Raw genomic sequence first — 22,647 nt, 5'->3', positions numbered from 1 at the left:
TAGTGATCTGTTCATAGATGGGGAAATTGGATCCTACAGAGGGAGGTCTTTGAAGCTGTGCTACAGCCAGTCCCCACATGCTCATGTTTTAGACCTCCTGGCTCTCATTTCTTGCTCCAAGCTGCACAGCTAGTTCATTGCCAGAACCAGGGCAAGCAAGTAGTTTTCACCATTCTAGGACTCCTGCTTCTTATACCTCTTGCCGTTTTACAGTATGCATTCTTGGTGTTAATGTTGACTTTGCCCTGAGGTGTTACTTGGTGAGTCTATGGATTGTTTTGTTCCTCCATTTCACATTGGAATTCTCAGAGAGTAACTAAGGGCCTGGACTTGGGCTGATTAGGTATTCCAAGATGCCTTTTCTTATATTGATAAGTTTTAATGTCTGATTAATTACCATCTATCCATAAATCTAGAGAATAGGTAAACTATGAAAAATATGTCCTAAATTAAAAATGGATATTATTTACCTGGGTGAGTAAGCAGACACACCATGGCTGAAAATCATTAGGAAAATTAAAGTTGCTTTCCTCTCTGTTAATGCTCTTTATATTAAGGAGATGGCAGACATTTGAACGGGTGTCCATGGCTGGTCACACAGACCCTGTCCACTCCTGAACACTCACTCAGCTAATAAAGTACCATAATTAGGCCCTCAAAGCACTCCCTCAACCATTAGGCTCTTCTAGTCTGTCAGGGACCCTACAGACTCTTGCACTGGATTTTCTGTCTCCCTCCTTCTTTCAATTTTAAGCGCTGTTATTTTAGTGGGTCCTAAACCTGGCTGGCTATGCACCAGAATCACCTGGGGAACTTAAAAAATTTTTTTGGGACCCCACTCTAGACCCTCTGAACCAGAACCTCTGGGACCTGGGAATCTGTGTTTTCAAAAAGGTTCTTCAGGTGATTTTGTTGAAACAGGGCACGGACCTAAGTTCCAGAACAAGTCGTATAAGTGATGCCAGCTCTGAGAGTCAATTCTGGATTCTTAGAAGAGAGAATCTGACTCAGCTTGTTTTTAACCCTGGTCCCTTTATGTTCTAAGGGAATATTCCTATATTTTACTTCTTCGTGATGGATGAATTTATAGCAGTTTTCAAACCATGTTCCCATAGAACTTTGGTGTTACATGAGTTGCTGTTAAAATGGAATGATGCTGGATATTTTCCCGTGGGTCTCTCTCTCTCTCTCACTCACACACACACACACACACACACACACGTAAATGGACAAAATATTTCCATTTTAAGTAAAAATTTCCTTTTTTGAACAGAAATTCTTAATTTTCATGTAATCAAACCCATCAGTTTTTCACATTATGGTTTGTGCTTTTTAAAAGTTTATTATTTTTAGTAATATCTACATCCCACATGGGCTCAAACTCACAATCCCGAGTTCAAGAGTCACATGCTTTTCCAACTAAGCCAGCCAGATGCCCCTGGTTTGTGCTTTTTGAAGTCTCATATCTGTAGCTATCCAAATCTATGGTTTTGCTTTTGAACACTATCAGAGAAGGAGTGCACAGAAAAAATTCCTGAAAGGAGATTAGATGAAAATGGAAGAATTGTAGATAGAAAAGAATGAAATTTTCTCAATTTCAATTCCAAATTTTTTTCTACATAGATGGTCATGTTGTCTGCAAATGGGAAAAAATTGATTTCTTCCTTTTCAGTCTGTTTGCCTTTTATTTTTCTTGCCTTATTGCCTTGACTTAACTGTTTAATGTAATGACAAGGTGGTGAGGGTGGATGGCCTTGCTTTATTTCCAATCTTAGAGGGAAGGTATTCAGCCTTTCACCATTAAGTATAATGTTAACTATAAGTTTTTCATAGAGGTCCTTTATTAGCTTGAGGAAGATCCCCTGTATCCCTAGTTTTCTGAATTTTTATTATGAATGTGTGTTGAATTTTATGAAGTGCTTTTTCTGCATCAATTGATATCATAATTTTGATTTTTCTTTTTTAGCCTATTAATATGGCATAGACTGTATTGATTGATTTTCAGTATTAAGCCAGCCTTGCTTCCCTGGAATAAATTCCACTTGTCATGGCGTATCTTGTTGAATTCTATTTACTAATATTTTTGTAAGGATTTTTGTGGCTAAAAGGATATCGATCTATAGTGTGTGTGGTGTGTGTGTGTCTAGAATTTATATATTTGGTACTGTCTTTGTCTGGTTTTGGTATTAGAGTAATATTGGCCTTGTAAAATGAATTGAAGTGTTTTATCTTGTTTTCTGGAAGATACTGTATAGAATTGGTATTCTTTTTTTTTTTAATTGAAATATTTTTATTTTATGTGCAGTGAGTTAACATTAGGGTAGGTATCTTGGGTATCTGCAGTAGGTAGGCCTCTTGGATGACCCATTCAAGGAAGTTCATTTAATCCAACTTAATGAAGCCTGTATCCCTTGAGTACTGACAGAAACCCTGGGGGCACATATTGAGGCCACATATCAGGATCAGACCATGCAAGTTTGAGTAGATGCAACAAGAACGCTGGCCAGATTTCCTCAGATGGCTCCAGTAGAACTGCTGGTGACCCATCTTTCCCTCTTAGATGCAACAAGGCAAAAGGTAGAATTTTCTCCAGTGAAACCATCTGCATCTGTTGGGATGATCATTTGACTTACTTAGTTCATGTAGTTACCATATTTGATGCTCTTTATTTCTTGGTATAGGTCCATATTTCCATCTGGCATCATTTCTTTTCGTCTGAAGGACTTCTAACATTTCTTGTAGTGCAGGTCTGCTGCTGATGAATTCTTTCAGCATTTGTAATGTCTGAAAAATCTTTGTCTTCACTTTTGAAATATTCTCTGGGAATAGAATTCAAGGTTGTCAGTTTCTTTTAGTACTTAAAAGATGCTGCTCTACTGTTCACTCATTTGCCTAGTTTCTGACAAGAAATCTGTCATTCTAATCTTTGTTCCTGTGGATGTAACCTGTGTTTTTTGTTCTGCTTTTAAGATTTTCTCTTTAATACTGATTTTGAGGAATTTGATTATTATGTGCCTTAGATTTCTTCCTGTTTCTTGTGCTTGGGGTTTGTTGAGATTTCTGGATTTGTGCATTGTTTTCATCAAATTTAGAAAGTTTTTGATCATTAGTTTTTCTGCCTCCTGCCCCCCTTTGGGGATTCCAATTACTGATATATTTAGGCTGTGTGAAGTTGTTCCGTAGGTCAGTGATGCTTTGAATTTGTTTGAATTTTTCTCCTTTGTGTGTTTCATCTTGGATAATTTCTAGAACAATGTCTTCAAGTTCACTAATCTTTTCTTCAGTGTTTAGTCTGCAGTTAATCCTATTTGGTGGATTTTTCATTGTTTTTATCTCTAGAAATTCAGTTGGGTTTTTTTTGAATCTCCTATATCTCTTAATTTTGTGAACACTTGGAATACAGTTAGAGCAACTGTTTGAATGTCCTGTCTTCTAATTCTAACATCTATGTAAGTTGTAGGTTGGCTTTTCTTGTTATGGGTTGTATTTTCCTAATTCTTTGCATGCCTGGTAATCTTTTTATTGACTGCCAGACACTGTGTATTTAATTTTGTTGGGTGTGGGGTATTTTTGTGTTCTTATGAATATTCTTGGACTTATGGCGGTGGTCTGAGGCAATCGAAAGCTCATCTTGTTTGTTTTCCATCTCTGAAGAGATTGCTGTGCTTTGCTGCCTGATATCTTGAAAACCATTGTTTCATATATTTCATAAGTTGAGTATGAAAGAGTTTGATCCTCTGGGTTTTAATTTTAAGATTTGTTAGGTGGGATTGAAGCAGTACTCAGCCTAGTACTAATTATTCCCCATTACTAAGGTAATACTCTATTCTGTCCAATGCACTGTGAATAATATAAAGAACTTAAAAAAAAACAACACAATTTCAAGTGAGGTGCTGATCTGATGCCTCATCACCCCTGAATACTTCAGTGGGCTTTTCCTACAAACAAGGACATTCTCCTATAAAACCACAATCTAACCATCAAAATCAGGAAATTAACATTGATGTGTTACTACATTTAATCCTTAGACCCCATTCAAATTTCAGTGGTCTCAGTAATATATATATATATATATATTTATATATTTATATATATATATTTATATATATATATTTGTTATAGCAGAAAGATCCAGTTCAGAATCATACATTGTGTACAGTTGTCATGTCTCTTTGGTTTCCTTCATCTGGAAGAGCTCTTTAGTCTTTCCTTGATTTCTATGACCTGACACTTTTAAAGATTACAGACCAGGCCTTTTTTAGAAGATCCATCAATTTGAATTTATCTGATAGTCTGATGTTTCTTAAGATTCGATTCTGGTGAAGCATCCTTGACAGGAATGTCATGGAAATGATGCTGTTTCCCCACTGCATTCTAACAGTTTGTCTCATTACTTATGTTGATCACTTTAATGAGTTGATTAAGGTAGTTTTTGCTAAACTTCTACACTAAAAAGTTACTCTTTTCCCTCTTGCAATTAGTAGGTGGGAAGTTACTTTGAAACTGTGTAAACGGTCCATTTCTCATTCAGTTTTCAATTCACTTATTTATATCAATGTGGACTTATGGTTTCCTGTTTTATTTGATGGGTTAATAATCTGTTATTGTCATTATTGAATTCGACGCTGAAATTACCCCAGATCTGGCCAGTGGGAGCCTTTTCAAGCTGGTCTTTTGATAGTTGCCATCATTCTTTGAGCACTTCTTTGCTTTCTGACACAATAAGATGTTCCAGCTCATTTTGTACTTTCTCTGCCCCAGCCCTGGAATCAGCTATTTCCCCAAGGAGTTCTGGTTCCTGTTAGAGAAGAGTTGTATTTAGAACTCAACATCTGGGTACTAGATATACTAATTGCTATTGGGGTGTTGCTGCTACGAGGCCTTGTCAGTGGACAGAGCCGGGAAATATATGTGAGTTTAAAAGTCAGGTTACATTTACATTTTATTTCCTTATCTATAGATTTATTGAACACCTTGAGTTCACACTAATACCTCCAATTCAAATCCAACTCTATAGAATTCATTTTAGCTTCTTGTTAACTTCATTTGTGAGAAAGCAGGCCCTTTTTACTGGTCTTGGGCCCCTTCATCCCTACCCCATATGGATGTTCTCCTCTTTCACCTTGCTTTCCTAGGATTATTGTACCTACTCTGGTGGTTTGATGTGCCCCTGCCCTCCCCACTGCCCTGTGGGTACCTTGCTTGGACTCTGACTCCCCATCATGCTGAACAAGCCTGCCCCAAACCCACATGGCCAAACTCTTCATATCTACCCAGGCTTCCACACCCCACTGTAGGGTGTGCCCTTGTGCTTGGACATGCTCCTCACCCCCTTGGGCTCTGACAGCCTTGTACCTCTTTGGGGCACATTCCTCACTCCACTTATGTTTCAGGCCTGGCCATCCCTGTGTTTGAACACATTTCTCACTCTACTCGAGTTCTGGCTCCCCATACCAGGCTGCTCCCCCTGAGTGAATGCCTTCCTTTCCACTTGGATTTGGCATTGTATTGCCAGGCCACCCCTTAGCATGGATAGCCTCCTACCCTGCTCATGTTCTGACATCCCTTGTCAGGGTCCTTGAGGGACATTTTCCTCACCCTGCTCAGGCTCTGACACCCCACACTGGGCCATTGCCCACATGGACATCTACCTTGCTTTGCCTGTGTAATAACTTTAGGACTAAATTGTTCAGAAAGAGGAAAAGTTAGGGAAGGGAAGGCTTTTAAATATTTTTTAATGACAAAAATGTTAACGAAATAGATATGATCTTCGCAAATGTTATTAATATGATTGAAAAGTCTATATTTTACACTGCAGTTTAGTACGGTGGAGAATTTCTTAAAACAGTACGGAGAATTGGGGCACTCGGGTAGCTCAGTTGGTTGGGCGTTGGACTCTTGATTGCGCTCAGGTTATGATCTCAGGGTCTTGCCCTCTGTCAGGCTCTGTGCTCAGAGGGGAGTCTCAGAGTCTCTCTCCTTCTCCCATTGCCCCTCCCCCTGCTCTCACAGCACACATTCTCTCTCTCTCTAAAATAAATAAATACATCTTTAAAAAAATGTATGGAGTATTGCACATTGCTGAGTGTGCAGGCACTGTTTCTCTTCTTGGAACTCAACTAAATTTCTTCCATTAGCTTGCTTTGTGCAGGGTGGCACGAGAATCTTTCCATAGGCGTATATGGAAAGGTGAAATGTTGCAACTCCTCGCACAGCAGGATCTGTGTATCTTTATTAATCTGATCATGAGAGCATTATTAGAAATGAAAAGTTAAGTGTAAAATCTTGAAACGACTTGTTTGTATAATTACTCAACTAAGTTAATCATTTTCTAGCAAGTCTCAACAATGACCGCATTCTTCTATGGAGGTGTTAACTTGTTATGGGTTAGAAAGCACCCTTTGATACAGCATTTTCAGCCTGGAAAAACGGCTTTAATTTCAGAGTTCACTGAAACAAATGGAGACTTGTTGGAAATATTAACACTACCCTTTTGCTTGTTTGTCTGGCTTAAAGGAATCAATGTTTAGTAGGTGATGTTTGCTAGCATGTTCTGAAGTGTATACAGTTTCTCTTTACTATGTTGTCAACTTTAAGACAGTTCAGCTGGTATGAAGTTTGAAATTTACCTCAGCTCCCTTAGCATCTAAGTTTGTAACTGAAGAAACAGTGTGGTGAAGTCAGATCATTATAGAGAATAGGTTGCTATTTTGCTTGATAGATATTAGCTGGTTTGAAGATTTGATGGCTGTGAAATGAGTAAGGGGTCCTAACACTGTGTGTGTTTCAATTTGTAGCTCTAAATAACACTTAAAGGGATGAGGGCCTACATTACAACGTGGTTACCATATGCAGCAAAGATTCATTTTTATGAGGAGTTAGTGTTATATTTTTCTTCTAATCTCATAATATGTTGTAATTGAAGAAAAGTAGATCCTAATTGAAAGCTGGTGATCCAGCAGAGTGATCAATAGCATGATACTCTAAAACAACAACAACAAAAAAACCCATTAAGCTTTCCTGCTGCCTGAATATTGTCAAAGCCTTTGTCTGTTTCATGACTTCAAGCTGAGTGTACTTAATCATTTTGAGAACATGGCCCTGAGCACTGAGCATGGCCCTTCCAGTGAATCACTGAGAATTGTGTTCAGAAGAGTGGTATTGAATAGAAATGCTCTCTTGGCTTACTTTCAGGCTTCATTCTCCCAGAAGCAAGAACTGAACAGACCTCCGTTCTTTCAAGCACATTTTAGCTGTTTGTGTGTCATTTTTCTGTATTTAAGAGCCAAGGCTGTTGTCAGCAGGTGTAACTTATTGATACCTTTGACTCCAAAGGAAAGTATCTTTAAAGAGTAACAGTCATGTGTAAGCAGTGTGTATCCAGTAAATTACCTCTTGTCAGAGAGAGAGAAGCAGTTACTGGGAGCTGGAAACCACACGTCAGGTGTTGGAGGAAGACTCATTCATCAAACACTTAACTATGCCAGGTGTCAGACCAGGGTTATGAGAAGACAGCCGGTGCCCTCAAGAAGCTGCCAGTCTAGAGGGGAAGGTGGATGTTTAATCAGAGGTATATGGGTTGTTTTCCACTGGCTGCACATTGGAATAAGTTGGGGGAGCTTTAAACAAATACTGGTGCCTGGAGATTCTGATTTAATTGTTCTGGGGTGTGGCCTGGGCATTAGGACTTTTAAAAGCCCCCTGGGTAATTGTAATTGCGTCAGGGTTGAATGTGGTAAGAGCAGCAAGAGTGGGGGAAGTACAGGGTGCACTGGGAATGTAGAGGAGGGGCACTTAACCCCGTCTGTGCTCTGGGTATGTGGGATTGAGAAAGGCTTCCCAGAAAGGAGGAAATGCCTGAGCTGAGGCTTAATGAATGAATTTGTCAAGTGAAAAGACTGGAAGACTGTTCCTTGTGGAAGCGCATCTGAATAATGTCAATAATGTCAAATGGTAAAGTGGTTAGAGTTTTTGGATGATTCATGTTGATTCTGCTACTCCTTTGCTTTGACTTTGGCTAGTTTATCCTGAATTTCAGTGTCGTCCTCTTTTTTTTTTTTTTTTTGTAAAGTTATAGCCTTTTAAAAAAAGATTTTATTTATTTATTTGTCAGAGCACAAGCAGGGGGAGCTGCAGGCAGAGGGAGAAGCAGGCTGCCTGCTGAGGGAGGAGCCTGATTCAGGACTTCATCCCAGGACCCTGGGATCATGACCTGAGCTGAAAGCAGACCCTTAACTGAGCCACTCAGGTGTCCCAGTGTCCTCTTTAAATTGGGCAAACACATATAGGGTAGTTGAAGATTAACTGAGATAATGCACGTAAGGTGCTTCGCATCATGCCTGGCACGTAGAAACAGTCAGTAGTGGAAGTAGTACAGTCAGTGGTGTTCCTAGTGAACCAGAGATGGTTTGTTGAGTGGGCTACAAGTAGTTCTGTACAGCTGGATGCTAGGGTACAGGACTGCAGGAGGTGAGGGTGGGTGGCAAAAAAAAGTTGCTTGGCAGGTAGGCAGGGTTCCAGATCATTGAGGTATAGAAACGTAAGGCAATTAATAGTGGGATACCATGGCAGAACCAGGACATTTCCATGGTAATATGTTAAGCTATATCATGAAGTGTTCTGGGAAAACTTGGGTCCATATTGGAAAATTGGCTCTGAATATGGTATTCTCAGCATCATTACATGTACTGAATTAGCAGTGAGTGTTAATAGGACAGAAATAGGTTTTTCGGTTCCTTTAGCCAAGTAGTTAAAAATATTGAGCATCTTGAGAAGTAATGGAGGAAATAAGCAGTTTCAAGGTAGTCTCAGAGACTCTCTGGAAATTGTTAGTCTTAGTTGTTTATAGGCTTAATGAAAATATTAAGAGTCTCTTGGCCATTTGCATTTAGAAGAGACACTTTAAAATTTATTTTTGATTTGCAGAGAAATAGAGAATGCTTCCATCTGCATTGGCTTCACTGGCCCTTAAAATAACTTATGTATATTTGTTGGTATGTTATATAACTTGTCACAACATTAGTCACCACTTCTTCCATAAGGCAACATGTAAGTGATCATGGATAAGCATGACTATAACTTATAATTATAGTCCAATTTGTTCTTAGTGTTTTAGTCAGCTTTTGCCTTTTTTTTTTTTTTTTTTTTTTTAAGAAACTGTCATAATCTTTGGCTCCATGTAGTAGAACTCTGGCAACTATTTGAACTGAGTGAAAAACTTAGGTAGTTTTATTATTACTCATTAGGACGAGGCAGTAACTATGGATAGCAACAGGAGAGGAGTAAGCTTCAGTGCTTCTACCAATGCTATTTTTCTCTGAAATCTGTTTTATTGCAAAAGCACTGTTGATGGATTATTAAGGTATACCTTAAGTTTATTTTGTTTTATGTATTAAATTATTTGGAAGAAGAATTGCATTTAACTCGATCAGTGGTTCATTCTTAAAGTGTGATCGCTAGTCCAACAGCATCAGTATTACCTGTTAGTAAACAAGTATTTGGCTATTTGTTAGAAATGCTGATTCTTGGGCTTCCCCGCCCCTGCCAGACTCTGGATTAGCGCTGGAAAACTCTCTTTTCACATGCTAAAGGTTGAGAATCACGGAAGTGTATAATCACTCCTATCATTTGTTGAAGTCTTTCAGACCCTAGGAAAGGCTGGTCGGTACTTCCTCTATTCCTTCTACTCAGTATTTGGTTCTGGCTATGTCCCAGGCCCTGTTTAGGTACCTGGGAAACAATAGTGGGTATGATTGACAAAATCCTTCACTTGCAGTTTACATTCATAGGAGAGAGACTGACAATGACCAAGACTGTGATAGGTATGCTGTGGAAAATTAAAATTAGATGGTAGAGAGTGTATTGGGGAAGGCCTTTCTGAGGCGGTGAAATAGAAGCTGAGTTTTGAATGACAGGAAGGGCTACCTAAATGAAGATCAATGCAAAGGGCTGTTAGATAGCAATAAGTTTGGTGTGTTTGAGGAGCTGAAGGAAGGACAGTGTGCCTGGAGTGCTGTGAGCAGGGGGAAAAAGGTATGAAATGAAGTTGGAGAGAGAGGAAGAGGCCAGATCATGTAGACCCTATAAGGACTTCTGCCCCCTCAGTTTTTGTTTTTGTTTTTTTAATTATAAAATATGTGTGAAATTTACCATCTTAGCCATATTTGTAGTGTTCAGTTCAGTGGTATTAAAGATGTGCATACTGTCATGCAACCATCCCCATCATCCATCTCTGGAACTAAGACTTTGACTCGGAGTAATAGGGGGTACTTTAGGGAGGTTTTAGGCAGAGGACTGACCTAAACTGACCTTTACAATAAAAGGATTACTGACGACTAAGTTGAAATCTGATCAAAGGAGGGCAAGAGAGGAAGCAGCAAGATCAGTTAGTGTTGCAGTCATCGAGGTGAGATGGTGATCTGGCAAGGAGGGCAAGAGAGGAAGCAGCAAGATCAGTTAGTGTTGCAGTCATCGAGGTGAGATGGTGATCTGGCAAGGATAGTAGGGTTGGGGATGCTGAGAAGCATTCAGATTCTGGATATATGTTGATGATCAAATCAATAGAATTTGCTGATTGTGACATGTAAATGATTGTGGCATATGTATAAAAGAGGAGTCAAAGATGATACCAAGTATTTTTTTGGTCTGAATAATAGGTGGAATTCAAGCGACACAGGTTTGAGGAAGAAAAGCACTGTTCGTTAAATTAGAAATGCTTCTTGAATACCCAAGTGGGGATGTTGAATAGGCAGTGGATAAGGGAATCTGGAGTCAGGGAAGAAGTCAGGTTGGAGACATGATTTTGGGGCTTGTCAGCATTTGCATGGTAATTAAAGCCATGAGGCTGAATGAGATCATCTAAGTAATGAGTAGAGAGAGGGAGAGGTCCAGGACTAAATTCGAGGGTAGGAGAGCTTAAATGAGGAGGATTTAACAAAGGAGCAGCCAGTAAGGTAGGAAGACAGCCAATAAAGAGTGATATCCTGGAAGGCAAGAGAAGAAAGTGTTTCAAGGAGTGAAAATCTATCAACTGTTGCAAATGCGAATGAGACGTCGAGTAATACAAGCCCTGAGAATTGGCCATTTTAGCACATTTTGGCAATGTGGCCATTGGTAATTGTGACAAGTTGTTTTGGTGCTGTGGTGGGTTCAGAAGCCTGGTTGAAGTGTGTTAGAGAAAGGGAGATGAAGCAGAGGCAGTGAGTATAGACAATGTTAGGCCAGTCTTCACTTAGAGACATAGCAGGTCTGTACAAAATTCCTTAACCTAATGGCATAGGTTAATGTATCAGAGCTCCAGTGTTAAAAAATTTATGTAACATCTTTATATGTGCGTTGTTTGTTATTTCAATTTTCCAAATGAAATTTTGAGGTGAAATTCAGCCAGTTGCAAAATCAGCTTAAGAAAGCTGTTTATTGAAAAAGGTTTTTTTTTTTTTTAATTTTTAAAAATTTTATTTACTTGTCAGAGAGAGAGAACAAACGGGGCGTGGCAGGCAGAGGGAGAAGCAGGCTCCCTGCTAAGCAAGGAGCCTGAGGTGGGACTCATCCCAAGACTCCGGGATCCTGACCTGAGCTGAGGGCAGATGCTTAACCAGCTGAGCCATCCAGGTGTCCCAAAGTTTTTTTCTTTTAAAGATTGATTTATTTTAGAGTGTACAAGTGCAATTTTGGGGGAAGGGGCAGAGGGAGAGAGAGTCCTAAGCAGACTTTGCTCAGCTCAGAGCCCAACGTGGGGCTCGATCCCACGACCCTGAAATCACGACCTGAGGTGAAACCAAGAGTTGGGCATGCTGACTAAAATGACTGTGCCACCCAGGCACCGCAAGAAGGCTATGTTTAGGTTTTAGGAGTCTTCCTGATGCTCTTTAAACAGCCTTAGAACATTCCTTTCTTTAGTCAAATACTCTACTTTGAGATCATTTGCATGAAAGGGATATTTCCATAAGACATTTTCCACAATGTTTGGTGGCCAAAGGATGCTGACTTGGTAGACCTTTTTGTATCCTTCCACAGGGAAAACACACAAAAATTGTAAGGCTCTCTTAAAACTTCAGTTTACTTTGTTTTATTTAGACTATTAAGTAAAATACTCTGCTTTACTGTCTGATTTTTAAAATTATATATGACAAGGTATATTTAAATACCTTGAATTTTAGAGCAGCCAACTCTTTTTTTGCTATAGGTACTTATTTAAAGCAAAAGCTTAAGTTTCTCTTCATTGAAGGAATGGTGATCCTTCACAAGAGAAATAGATTCCTGATTGACAAAACACACATTTTTCTACTCCTAAGGAAGTAGAGGGAATATTAACATATTTTATTGAATTTAAGAGCCATTATTTGTGAAATGCACCATTATATGTATCACTAAGAGAGAAAAAAAATTACTGCGTCTAGCATTGTAAGATGCAATAGATTATAAGAGATGTGGGAATGTGGGGGAAGAAGTTCATCTTAGAATTAATGAAGCACAGAATTTGAGCTCCAGGAGGGTGAATTCTGGTTCTGGCTGTGTTTCTAACTAGCTGTGGGATCATCGACAAGTCACATAGAATCTCTTTGCCTCAGGTTCCTCACCTGTATGGTGAGAATAATAGCTGATCCACCTGTCCTCATAGGATTGTAATGAGGTGGAAATGAAATGAATGAGAGTTATTTTGAGAAGTGGAATCTACTGGGCAGATTCAAGGTATTTATTTGATTGAAATTCACCGTTAGATCTGATTAGGTGACTCAAAAGTTTCTGAGCCTTCTTGTCGGGTTTAAAATAGAATTCAGTTATAGACATTTGAAAGTATAACATTTTCTTCTAAACCATTTTCAGCCAATCTGGAAATATCTTTTTTATTATAGTTTCAGAATCAAAGAGAAAACTCAAAGCTAATATAACCCGATGTTCTTATCATTCAGAATTAACAACTATTAATATTCTGTTAGTGCTGTGATCTTTTTCAGGCTTATTATGAAATATTTATGACCTAAAGAGGTAAAAGGATATAATAATGAACATTCATATTCTTGCCATTGCCAATAGGTGAAGCCCCCTGTGTGGAAACAGTATCTTATATTTAGATTAGCATCCTGTCTTTGTAATAGCCTAGTGATTTAGGGTACTGTTTCTTATTTCAGTCTTTAACACCTATAAATAAGCAAGTTAACTGCATCATATGTGTTTTATCCTGGAATAAGTGGGAGAAGGTACTTTGTGCTAGTGTTGCCTTGGTTTGAGTTTCCTCAAGGTAAAATTCTACCTATGGCTTTGGAGATACAGCTCTGTAAATTCAAAATATGACACCTGTGAAATCATAATCACAGCTAGCCTATTATTTGTCAGTCAGGCATTGTACCTAGACACTTTCTGTGTGTTTTCTTTATTTTCACAATAATTCTTCTGGTTAGGTGTTTTCATTTTTCTTAAAGATTTTTATTTATTTATTTGAGAGAAGAGAGAGAGCACAAGTGGCAGGGGTGGGGTGGGGTGTACAGGCAGAGGGAGAGGGAGAAGCAGACTCCCCACTGAGCAGGGAGCCAGACTTGGAGCTCCATCCCAGGACCCTGAGATCATGACCTGAGCTGAAGACAGATGCTTAACCGACTGAGCCACCCAGGCACCCCAGGTGCTTTCATTTTCTAGGTTAGGAAGGTATGGCTCAGAAGCTGAGTAACTTGGCCAAAGCTCCACAGCTATTAAGTTGTGGAGCTAATGATTTTAAGTAAGGTCTGCCTTGATACCACAGCCCCACATGTTCTATACCATGCTGCCTCAATCCTTGTCAGTAATCATAATCTGTTCTTTTGTAGGCAGAACCCAGAGACCACGTTTGAAGTCTATGTTGAAGTGGCCTATCCTAGGACGGGTGGCACTCTTTCAGGTATTTGCATGTTTGATTATGATACGTGTTTATTGTATGAGATAGCTGTGCAGGACATCACTTCTCGGCCTTTTGGCTGAGATCAGTTGGAGATAGCTGTGCACGTGGGATATGTGAATATTTTGAACGATGATTTATCTTTAAATATATTTAATTGTCTTTCCCTTTTACTCCACATCATCCTAAGGAATGGAGCATAAGCACAGTGTCACTGCTATAACAGGCTTGAAGTATGGTTTTATTCATTGTAATCAGTGGGTTTTGGTTTGTATCTTTCACAGATGCCTGGAAGTCAGCTGCCTAGTATGAAATATTGTCACCTTGCTAATGAGGAAGGCTTAGAATTAGGTTACAGAATAATATAATGGGAAATCTCTGCCACTAAACGGGAAGGAGATGTTTGAAATGGATTTAATGTAGTAAATTTTATGTCTGCTGGTAAAAGTTGGAAATTAGTTGAAGGAAACATCTCCTCTGGCTTTAGCTTTTGGACTAATTTGGACGTGTATTCCTGGACAACAGGGTCTTAGATAAGGTTAGAGTATCTTGCAAAGACTGAGTATATTCTCAACCAAAATCCTTCTTGGTTAATGAGAAGAAAAATAACCCTGTAACCTAATGTTCTTTTTCTTGGTAACTAAGAGAGTGATGCATTTGCCAGAGGTATGTCAGGGAGTAACTCTTGGTCCACACACACAAACAGTTGTGTGTATTACTTGGTGTTTAGGGAGAGTGAATTGACTTGGATTCGAAACTTGGAGAAATCAAGATTTCAGTGGTAGTTCTGCTCTTAATTGACTATGCAATATTTTCTATTTCCTTCTGTTAGACTGTTAATACTTATAAACTAGCTGCCTTTTATTGAGTATCTGTTCTGTTGTCCTATGTGCTTGACATTTTATCCTTACAATACAACCCTTTAAAGATAGGGGGTGGCATTGCATTATACCTATGAGAAAATAGAATCTCCAGTCAAATAATTTGCCAAGATCACACAGGTACTGTGTGGAATAACCAGGATTTTTGATTCAAGTCGTTTTTATTCTGCTAAGTTGCCTTCTTGAGGGCCGTAACCATGTTGGGCACATCTCTCCATGTCCTCTGCAGGGCTTTGCGTAATGTCACTGATATTTGTTAAGATGAATGAATTTCTCTTAGTAGCCGAAGTGAGATAACTGTGTGTTCCACTTTCTGGATATTCTAATGAAGGTTACAAATTCTTAAAGTAGAATGTTAGCATCCATGTTAAGTTATCCCTCTTATGCTGCAAATCATTGCATTGGGAAGCATCTCTTATTAGGTGTGTATCTGCAGCAGCACCTCTGTGGGCTTACTTTACAGAGTAACCATTTGACGATGGCTATGATTTGACAGATAAATCTAGGGACAGAATTTTTCTTATTTTACAGTTGCTAATGTTTCCTCTTTCAGTGTTCTATGATTTTTTTCCTCCCAAAGTTAAAATAAAATTTTTGGGAAAAAGAACAAGATTAGAAAAGTGCAAATAAGATGGAGGAATGAACAAAATGCCAGGTCTTTCTCTTATCGCAGACATCCAATTCCTCTGCCCCACAGACAACTTCTTTGTTTAACCCTTCTAGTATATTTTAAAAACTTTTTCATTTTGAAAATATTTTCAAAGATGAATGTTATAAGAATGGTTGAGTGCATATGCCCTTTCCTTAGGCTCATCAGTTATTACCCATTTTTGCCATATTTGCTTTATTCCCTCTATATGTTTATGAAATTTTTGCTGAGCCGTCTGAGAATAAGTTGCAGACATAGCGACCCTTTACCCCTACATACTTCAGAATATATCTCCTAAGAATTTTCTTACATAATTCTAGTACAGTTATTGAAATAAGAGAATTTAATGTTGATATAATGTCATTTGTCCATGTTTAAATTTAATCAGTTGTGCCAATAGTATCCTTTAGAGCATTTTCCTTTCTGATCCAGAATCCAATTATTCAGGATCATGCAGTCCATTCAGCTTCACATGTATTTAGTTTCTTTCAGTAAGGAATAGTTTTGCAGCCTTTCTTTACCTTTTATCACAGACATGTTTTGAAGAAGTTAGGTCTGTTGTTTTGCAGAAGGTCTCTAGATTTGAACCTGATCATATCCTCATGATTAGATTCGGGTTATGAATTTTTGGCAGGGGTCACTGTGTGTTAACTGCGTATCATATCAGCCAGCATGTGATGTCTATTCTTTATTTGTGGGGAAAAAAGTACATGGAACTTACGTGTACACTTTAGCAAATAATTATCAAGTGCCCATGTTACTGCTCTCCGGGCTAAGAAATGTAATGTTGCCTGGGTATAAGGAAATACTGTTACTGCAGGAGGGCTGCCAGCCCTGGCCCTGTGCTTTAGTGGGCCCTGCTTTGGCCCTCTTCAATGGGGCAGAGTCTGTAGGGCCTGTGGGACATGCCTGCTTAGAACCTGAACCTTTCCATGGTAGACCGTATGTTAAGGACCTAGGATTTCAGAACTTCTTGCCCAAATGGCCCTGGGCTTATTTCCAGAGCCTGTGTGAGTCCCTTTCCTGGGGTCCATACTTCTGAGGGTGGGCTGGGCTGCTGATGTATACAGGGGGTGGTCTAAGCGTGGCTGTGGGTGGAGAGTAGGGTAGGGAATGGAGCTTGGAGTTGTGAGTGGAGGTGACTGCATGCTTGTGTGCGAGGTCCTTGGCTGTGTGGGATGGAGAAGAGGGCAATGGGCGGCGGACCAGTGGCCAGTTCTCCCTGCACCATCATGTTTCCTCATGGAAACCTGGGGAATCCCAAAATTCTCTGTATGAATCTGGCTTTCCAGGCAGTTATAAAGGTACATTTGTCATGCTAGGAGGATAGAACATATTTTATTTAATATTTTGTAAGCTTGTTTCATATCTGTTAAATATTAACACATATGGTATGAGGGCCTCCATTTGTACTCTTGCTGAGGCCCTGTAAGTGTTGGAGTGGGTTTGGTTGGCACCCCAGAGGTCCCTCCTTTCCTTTCTCCAGAGGTAACTACTTTCCTGACTTTTATGATAATCATTTGTTTTTCTTTATAGTTTTATGGTCTAAGTATACCTCCTTGAAAAATATAATTTAGTGCTTGCTTCTGAATTTTATAGAAACAGAATTATTCTTTATGTAGTTTTGCTGCTTTTTTTTTGCTCAACATTATGTTTGTAAGGTTTCTCCATGTTGTGTGTAGCTACAGTCATTCATTTTCATTGCTGTGTAATGCACTGTAGGATCATGTACCAATTTATCCATTCTGTTGAAAACACTTGAAGTTGTTTGCAGTTTTGGGCTATTACAAGCAATGTTGCTGTACTCTTTCTGTATACATGAATCCTGGCACACTTAAAGGTACATTTCCTTAGGATAGATAATATACTTGATTACTGGATCATGCTAACCTGTTTTTCAAAATTGACCGTACTCCCTCCGTACTCCCTCCAGCAGTGTTTGATAGTCCTTGTTGCTCTACAACTTCATCAGTCCTTGGTACAATTAGATGTGTTGATTTTTGGCAGCCTGATGGTTTTACAGCAGTATCTCCTTGTTGTTTTTACTTGCATTTTCCTGATGACTACCTTCTGCTTATTGGCCTCTTGAATAGCTTGTTTTTGAAGTGCCTGTTCAAGTCTCTTGCTAATTTTTCTTATTTTCTACCTTTTCCTCATTGATTTATAAGATTATCTTTATATTATGGATACTAATTATCTTGTTGAATGTATTACAAGTATCTTCTTCCACTCTATGGTTTGTCTTTCACTCTCTTTATGTTAACTTTGATCATAACTTCTTGATTTTAATGTAGTACAATTGACCAATATTTTCCTACCCCACAGTTATGAAGATATTTTCCTCTAAGAAATTTATGGTTTTGCCTTTCACATTTAGGCCTTTAATCTACTAAGGATTTTAGTTTTCTATTAGATGATTAGCTAATTTAAAAATTGGGAAACTAATTAGGGGCTCCTGACTGGCTCAGTCAGTAGAGCATGCAACTCTCGATGTCAGGGTTGTGAGTTCAAGCCCTACATTGAGTGTGGCGCCTACTTGAAAAAACCAAAACCCAAACCAAAAAAATATTGGGAAACTAAATCTGAATTACTGGGATCTGTTATTCCTTTACTTAAAACATTTTAATAAAATGATTAGGTACTTCTAGGGGCACCTGGCTGGGTCAGTTGGTAGAGTGTGTGACTCCTCATCTCGGGGTTGTAAGTTCAAGCCCCATGTTGGGTGTAAGGTTACTTAAAACATAAAGTCTTAAAAAAAAAAAATCAGGCACTTCTAAATCATACCAACCCCCCCCCCCCAAAGAAAACACCTCACAAAAAGATGACAGATGTGAGAAAGGCCAGTAAGAAATATTACTAGACTTTAGGGGCGCCTGGGTGGCTCTGTTGGTTAAGCGTCTGCCTTTAGCTCAGGTCATGATCTCTGGGTCCTGGGATCGAGCCCCCGCATCTGGCTCCCTGCTCAGTGGGGAGCCTGCTTCTCCCTCTCCCTCTGTTCCTAACCCCTGCTTGTGCTGTCTAGTTCTCTCTCAAATAAATAAAAATCTTAAAAAAATACTACTAGGCTTTAGAAACAGTTCTTTTTCCCTCAGTTACTTTTAATGTCGCCATTCCTGAAGACATGTGTTGTAAGTACTCTGTACTGTACTCTGAAGAGCATTCCATGACCACCATGGAAGGGACATGTGATCTGTCAGCTCTGCTTAGTGCATCAAGACCTTGTACACTGCATGGGACACCTTGGAAACATCGTGCCAGTAAGATTTGGGTACGCACACTAAACTGGTGCCTCTTGCTTGCTTTGGGAGTTTGTGAGAATTCCTAGTTGCTATTACCAGGGAATAAGCTGTCACTTAGTATTTGATTTTAGGTACCTTTTGTCTACTTCTACAGCTTTCTTGTTTTTAATAAAATTTATTGTATTTGCCTTTTTTGATATTATTGAATGCATTATTTTTGTCTTTTTAAATGATTGCAAGGAATCTGCCTTAAGATTATTCTTTGTTCCTTGGATCTGCATCTCTGATCTCTGCCAAAGTGTCTGAGCAAACTTAGGTATAAACCTTACGCTATACAGTACTAGTGTCTGGGCATAATCTTCTCTTTGAAGTTTGTTTGCATCCCCCCCGAGGGATTAATTCCCTGCTGTGAGAAGGTGGGTTAGAAAGCACTGAAACTACTTTACGGGTCTTTAATTGGAGGATTTAGTATACATTTTGTTCTATAAACTTCTGTGGGAGTTTCATTCTTACAGTTTTTCTTACACTGTGGTATGTTATATTCTCATTGTAAATTAAAAACAACTAAAAATTTTCTCAAGTTATTTGAGTACGTATTGGCAGATTATCCTGGTTTGTGTTTTTTTTCTTTTTTTTTTCCTGTTTAAATTTTTAGTTGCTTGTTTTCGGATTAGTTTTTGAGTATGTATACAATTTAAAAATTTTCTAAAAATTACAAAGAGGAAAAGCATCACTCGGTGATAAACACGATTAATGTTTTGGTATATTTATTTCCATGTAGTCTTTTGCGTGTGAATGTGTGGAAATAAAGTATATATAAATATATTTATTTGTAAATATAAATATACATATAAACTTTTTCCCTGAACATCTGCTATATGTGTGTATTCCTTGCTGGTCTCCTCCAAATCATTAAGCTTTTCTTAAAATTATTAATATAGCTTTGTGAAAGTAATTTCGTTTGCTGTGAATTACTATATTACATCATGTATATGAGTAATATTTACTTAGAATTGGATCTTTAGATAGTTTTTAGAGTTCTTCTATTGTAAATAATGCCGGCAGACATCTCTGTGTATGGTGCTTGTTACTTAGGTATGTGATTTTAAAAAAAGTTGGAACATTTCGAGTAGATATTTGACCTACTCTGTTCTTAACTTTTATGCTTTTTTGGCCACATTCCATTTTGTGTACTCTGATTTATGTATTTGTTTAAGAACCCACCTTTACTTGGGGCTCTCAGAAAACCAATAGTCTCAAGTTGTGAAAGCTCCTAGAGCTGAGTTTAGCCTGTCTGCCTGAAGGTCTCGGAAGAGGGTGCTCTTGTAAGAGGGATGAGCCTGCCGGTCCCATGATCAGATGGTACTGGCCATGCCGAAACTCTGGAGTGCATTTCCAACACAAGTGTCTCATTACAGCGGGCGTCTTGGAGCCTGCTGCGGGCACCCTGCTTGGGTAGCTGCGTCGCACTGGGGGAGTGGCAGGAACATCAGGTTCTCGAGGCTGTTCTGCCCACCCGCTGCCTCCGGTGTCAGCTCCCTGCCCAGTGTTTTACTGCAGTAACTCAGTGGCCACTTGGTAGCAAAAAGTGGATAGTCCAGTGAAGAAACTGTTGTGAGAACTCTGGAAGGAATGCTTATGACGTGATGCTTTGGTTAGCTGAGGTTTTCAGCTGTAATCCGTAACTTAAGCTAACACGCAAACACCCTGGCTTTCAAATCTCTCTTAAATAGCTGTTCACGTTTCTGGATCAGCAGTATCATGAAGAAAACTGAGTCTTAGCCAGTGGACGAATTGAGAGCCAGATTTGTTATATTCTGAATTTGAGCTTTCACTTTGCAGGACTCTAATTCTACAAACTTTGCTCAGATCTGTGACCACAGTGGATGCTCAACATGACTAAATATTTTTTTATTAGATATTTTAAAAAAATTGATATAAATAAAAACAGGGCACCTGGGTGGCTCAGTCAGTTAAGTGGCTACCTTTGGCTCAGGTCATGATCTCAGTCCCTGCTCAGGGGGGAGTCTGCTTCTCCCTCTGCCCTTCCCCCCTGCTTGTGCTCCCTCATACTCTCTCTCTCTCAAATAAAATCTTAAAAAAAAAAATTTATGCTGTTTCTTTAGAGGTGGGATGAAGGGGAAAAAAGCCCTTTGAGAGTTGTTTTACTTCAGATTAAAATATTAGAGATATTAACTAAATTTATTATCTTCTTTTCAATAATAAGATAATGAATCACAGCAAACTTTTGAAGAATGGTGATAAAGTGGTTGACTTTTATTGAGTCCTTATTATGTCTCAGTCACTTTTCTTAATATTGTGATACTTTTCTTAATATTGTTCTGATATTGTTAATATACCCTTTAAGGTGGGTCATATTTTTGAGGAAACTGAGGCTCAAAAAGGTTAATTTGTTTGCCCAGATGGGACAGCCATCGAGATGTAGATTCAGGATTTTAACTTCATTCTTGTGGCATTGTCCCGAAAAGTACTGGCTAATATTACCTGCACATGTACTAGTTAGAAAAATCAGATATTGTGAGGGAAGAAAAGTCAGGCTTATGTAGAAAATCAGGGGAGAGGCAGTTTTCAGTCATGAACTGTACAAGGATTTCTTAAAGTTTTTTTTTTCTTTCTTTCTTTCTTTTAATTGAGTCAGCATGATTACTTTAGCTTTTCTCTTGAATTTTTCAGTGAAAGTGAATCCGCTTTATGGAGTATTAAGATATGAACCACAATTTGTAGTAGTGTAGGGACGTTACCACTCACTCAAAATACATGGATTACTTAAAACATTTTATGATTTTTCCTGCACTAAGTACTTGACATGCCCGTTTGAAAATAAATTATTTGGAATAGAGGTGTGGAACCTCATCTCACTGTACTTTTTTTTTTTTTTTTTAAAGATTTTATTTATTAGAGAGTGCAGATGAGCAGGGCCAGGAGGAAGGGCAGAGGGAGAAGGACAAGCAGACTCCCTGCTGAACGTGGAGCCTGACAAGGGGCTTGATCCCAGGACCCCGAGATCATGACCTGAGCTGAAGTCAGATGCTTAATGACTGAGCCACCCAGGCCCCCCTCACTGTACTTATTAAGCTGATTTTGAAAAGGGGTGCCTGTTTTAGGATTGTTAGAGTATTTCTTTAAACTGTAGTTGAGCCTAGGGGAAGCTCATTGTAATAAAGCTTTTGCCCACCACCTTATGAAGTAAGAAGTATCAGCTCAGTTATATAGGTAAGGAAAATAGGGTTCCATGAGGACAGAAATGACCTCTTTCTTGTACCTGAAATTCCAACAGCTAGAACAGTACCTGGCATATTGTAGGCCCGTCAGTAGGTATTGAGTGATCAAAGCTTAGAGATAGGGAGCAACTTGTCCAAAGGATAGAGTTGGGATTTGAAGTCTACTCTGTATTCTTTAAACCAGTTTATGAAAACTGTAACACAAATTATATGTATATGCACAGCTTAGAGAATAAACAAAAATGCATGTACCTACCACTCAACTTAGGAAATAGAACATTTTATAACTTTGAAGTCCCTCTGTATTCCTACTGAGATCACATTTTGATTTTTACCGTTATTGTGTATCCTTGCTGGAAGCTTGTGCTTTTTATTACACTATGCTGATGCTCTAAATTGGTTATGTAGAATGATGTTGACTTGCTGTTCTTAAAAAGTAACAGAAAGTGAGCCATATATTTTCTTAATTTTTAATTATTTGAAGCTGATTCCAGATTTCTTTCTCAAGTGTGCAATTTAGGGGCCATCTGGGTATAAATTACAATATAGCAGAGTCTCGTGATTTTTGGTAATTTATGGCAGTGTGGTGGTTCTTGCTGTGTTTGTGGTTCACAGTGTAAGGCCCTGAGCCCTCTATGTGGACCAGCAATTCACTGATATAACCCACAAAACCCACATGAGCAGTAAGTTTGTTAATCTCTATTTTAGTTCCCTCAAAATGACAGTTCGAGTCTCGGTTTGTCAACTATAAAATGGAGGCCGTAAT

At 38.8% G+C, this 22,647-nt stretch overlaps 2 protein-coding genes across 18 annotated transcripts in view; one reads left to right on the top strand and one right to left on the bottom strand.

Moving 5' to 3' along the window:
- DENND1A (DENN domain containing 1A) overlaps window positions 1–22,647 on the top strand; it is a 490,265-nt gene that overhangs the window by 24,131 nt on the left and 443,487 nt on the right. For all 17 annotated transcript variants that reach the window (XR_004626573.1, XM_034664472.1, XM_034664473.1 and 14 more), the window contains exon 2: window positions 13,803–13,873. Coding sequence is in view for 16 of the 17 variants with exons in the window: in XM_034664475.1 (XP_034520366.1) it covers window positions 13,803–13,873 (71 nt within the window). In the remaining variant the exon portion in view is untranslated. The remainder of the gene's footprint in view (window positions 1–13,802; window positions 13,874–22,647) is intronic.
- LOC109489753 (40S ribosomal protein S29-like) lies at window positions 2,383–2,547 on the bottom strand. The gene has a single exon (XM_034664485.1). It carries the CDS (start codon window positions 2,545–2,547, stop codon window positions 2,383–2,385), a length of 165 nt encoding a protein of 54 aa, XP_034520376.1.

This window comes from Ailuropoda melanoleuca, chromosome 7, assembly GCF_002007445.2.
Source record: "Ailuropoda melanoleuca isolate Jingjing chromosome 7, ASM200744v2, whole genome shotgun sequence".
Classification (NCBI taxonomy): domain Eukaryota; kingdom Metazoa; phylum Chordata; class Mammalia; order Carnivora; family Ursidae; genus Ailuropoda; species Ailuropoda melanoleuca.
The sequence above is the reverse complement of the archived record's forward strand: the minus strand, read 5'-3'. Positions and strand labels throughout refer to the sequence as shown.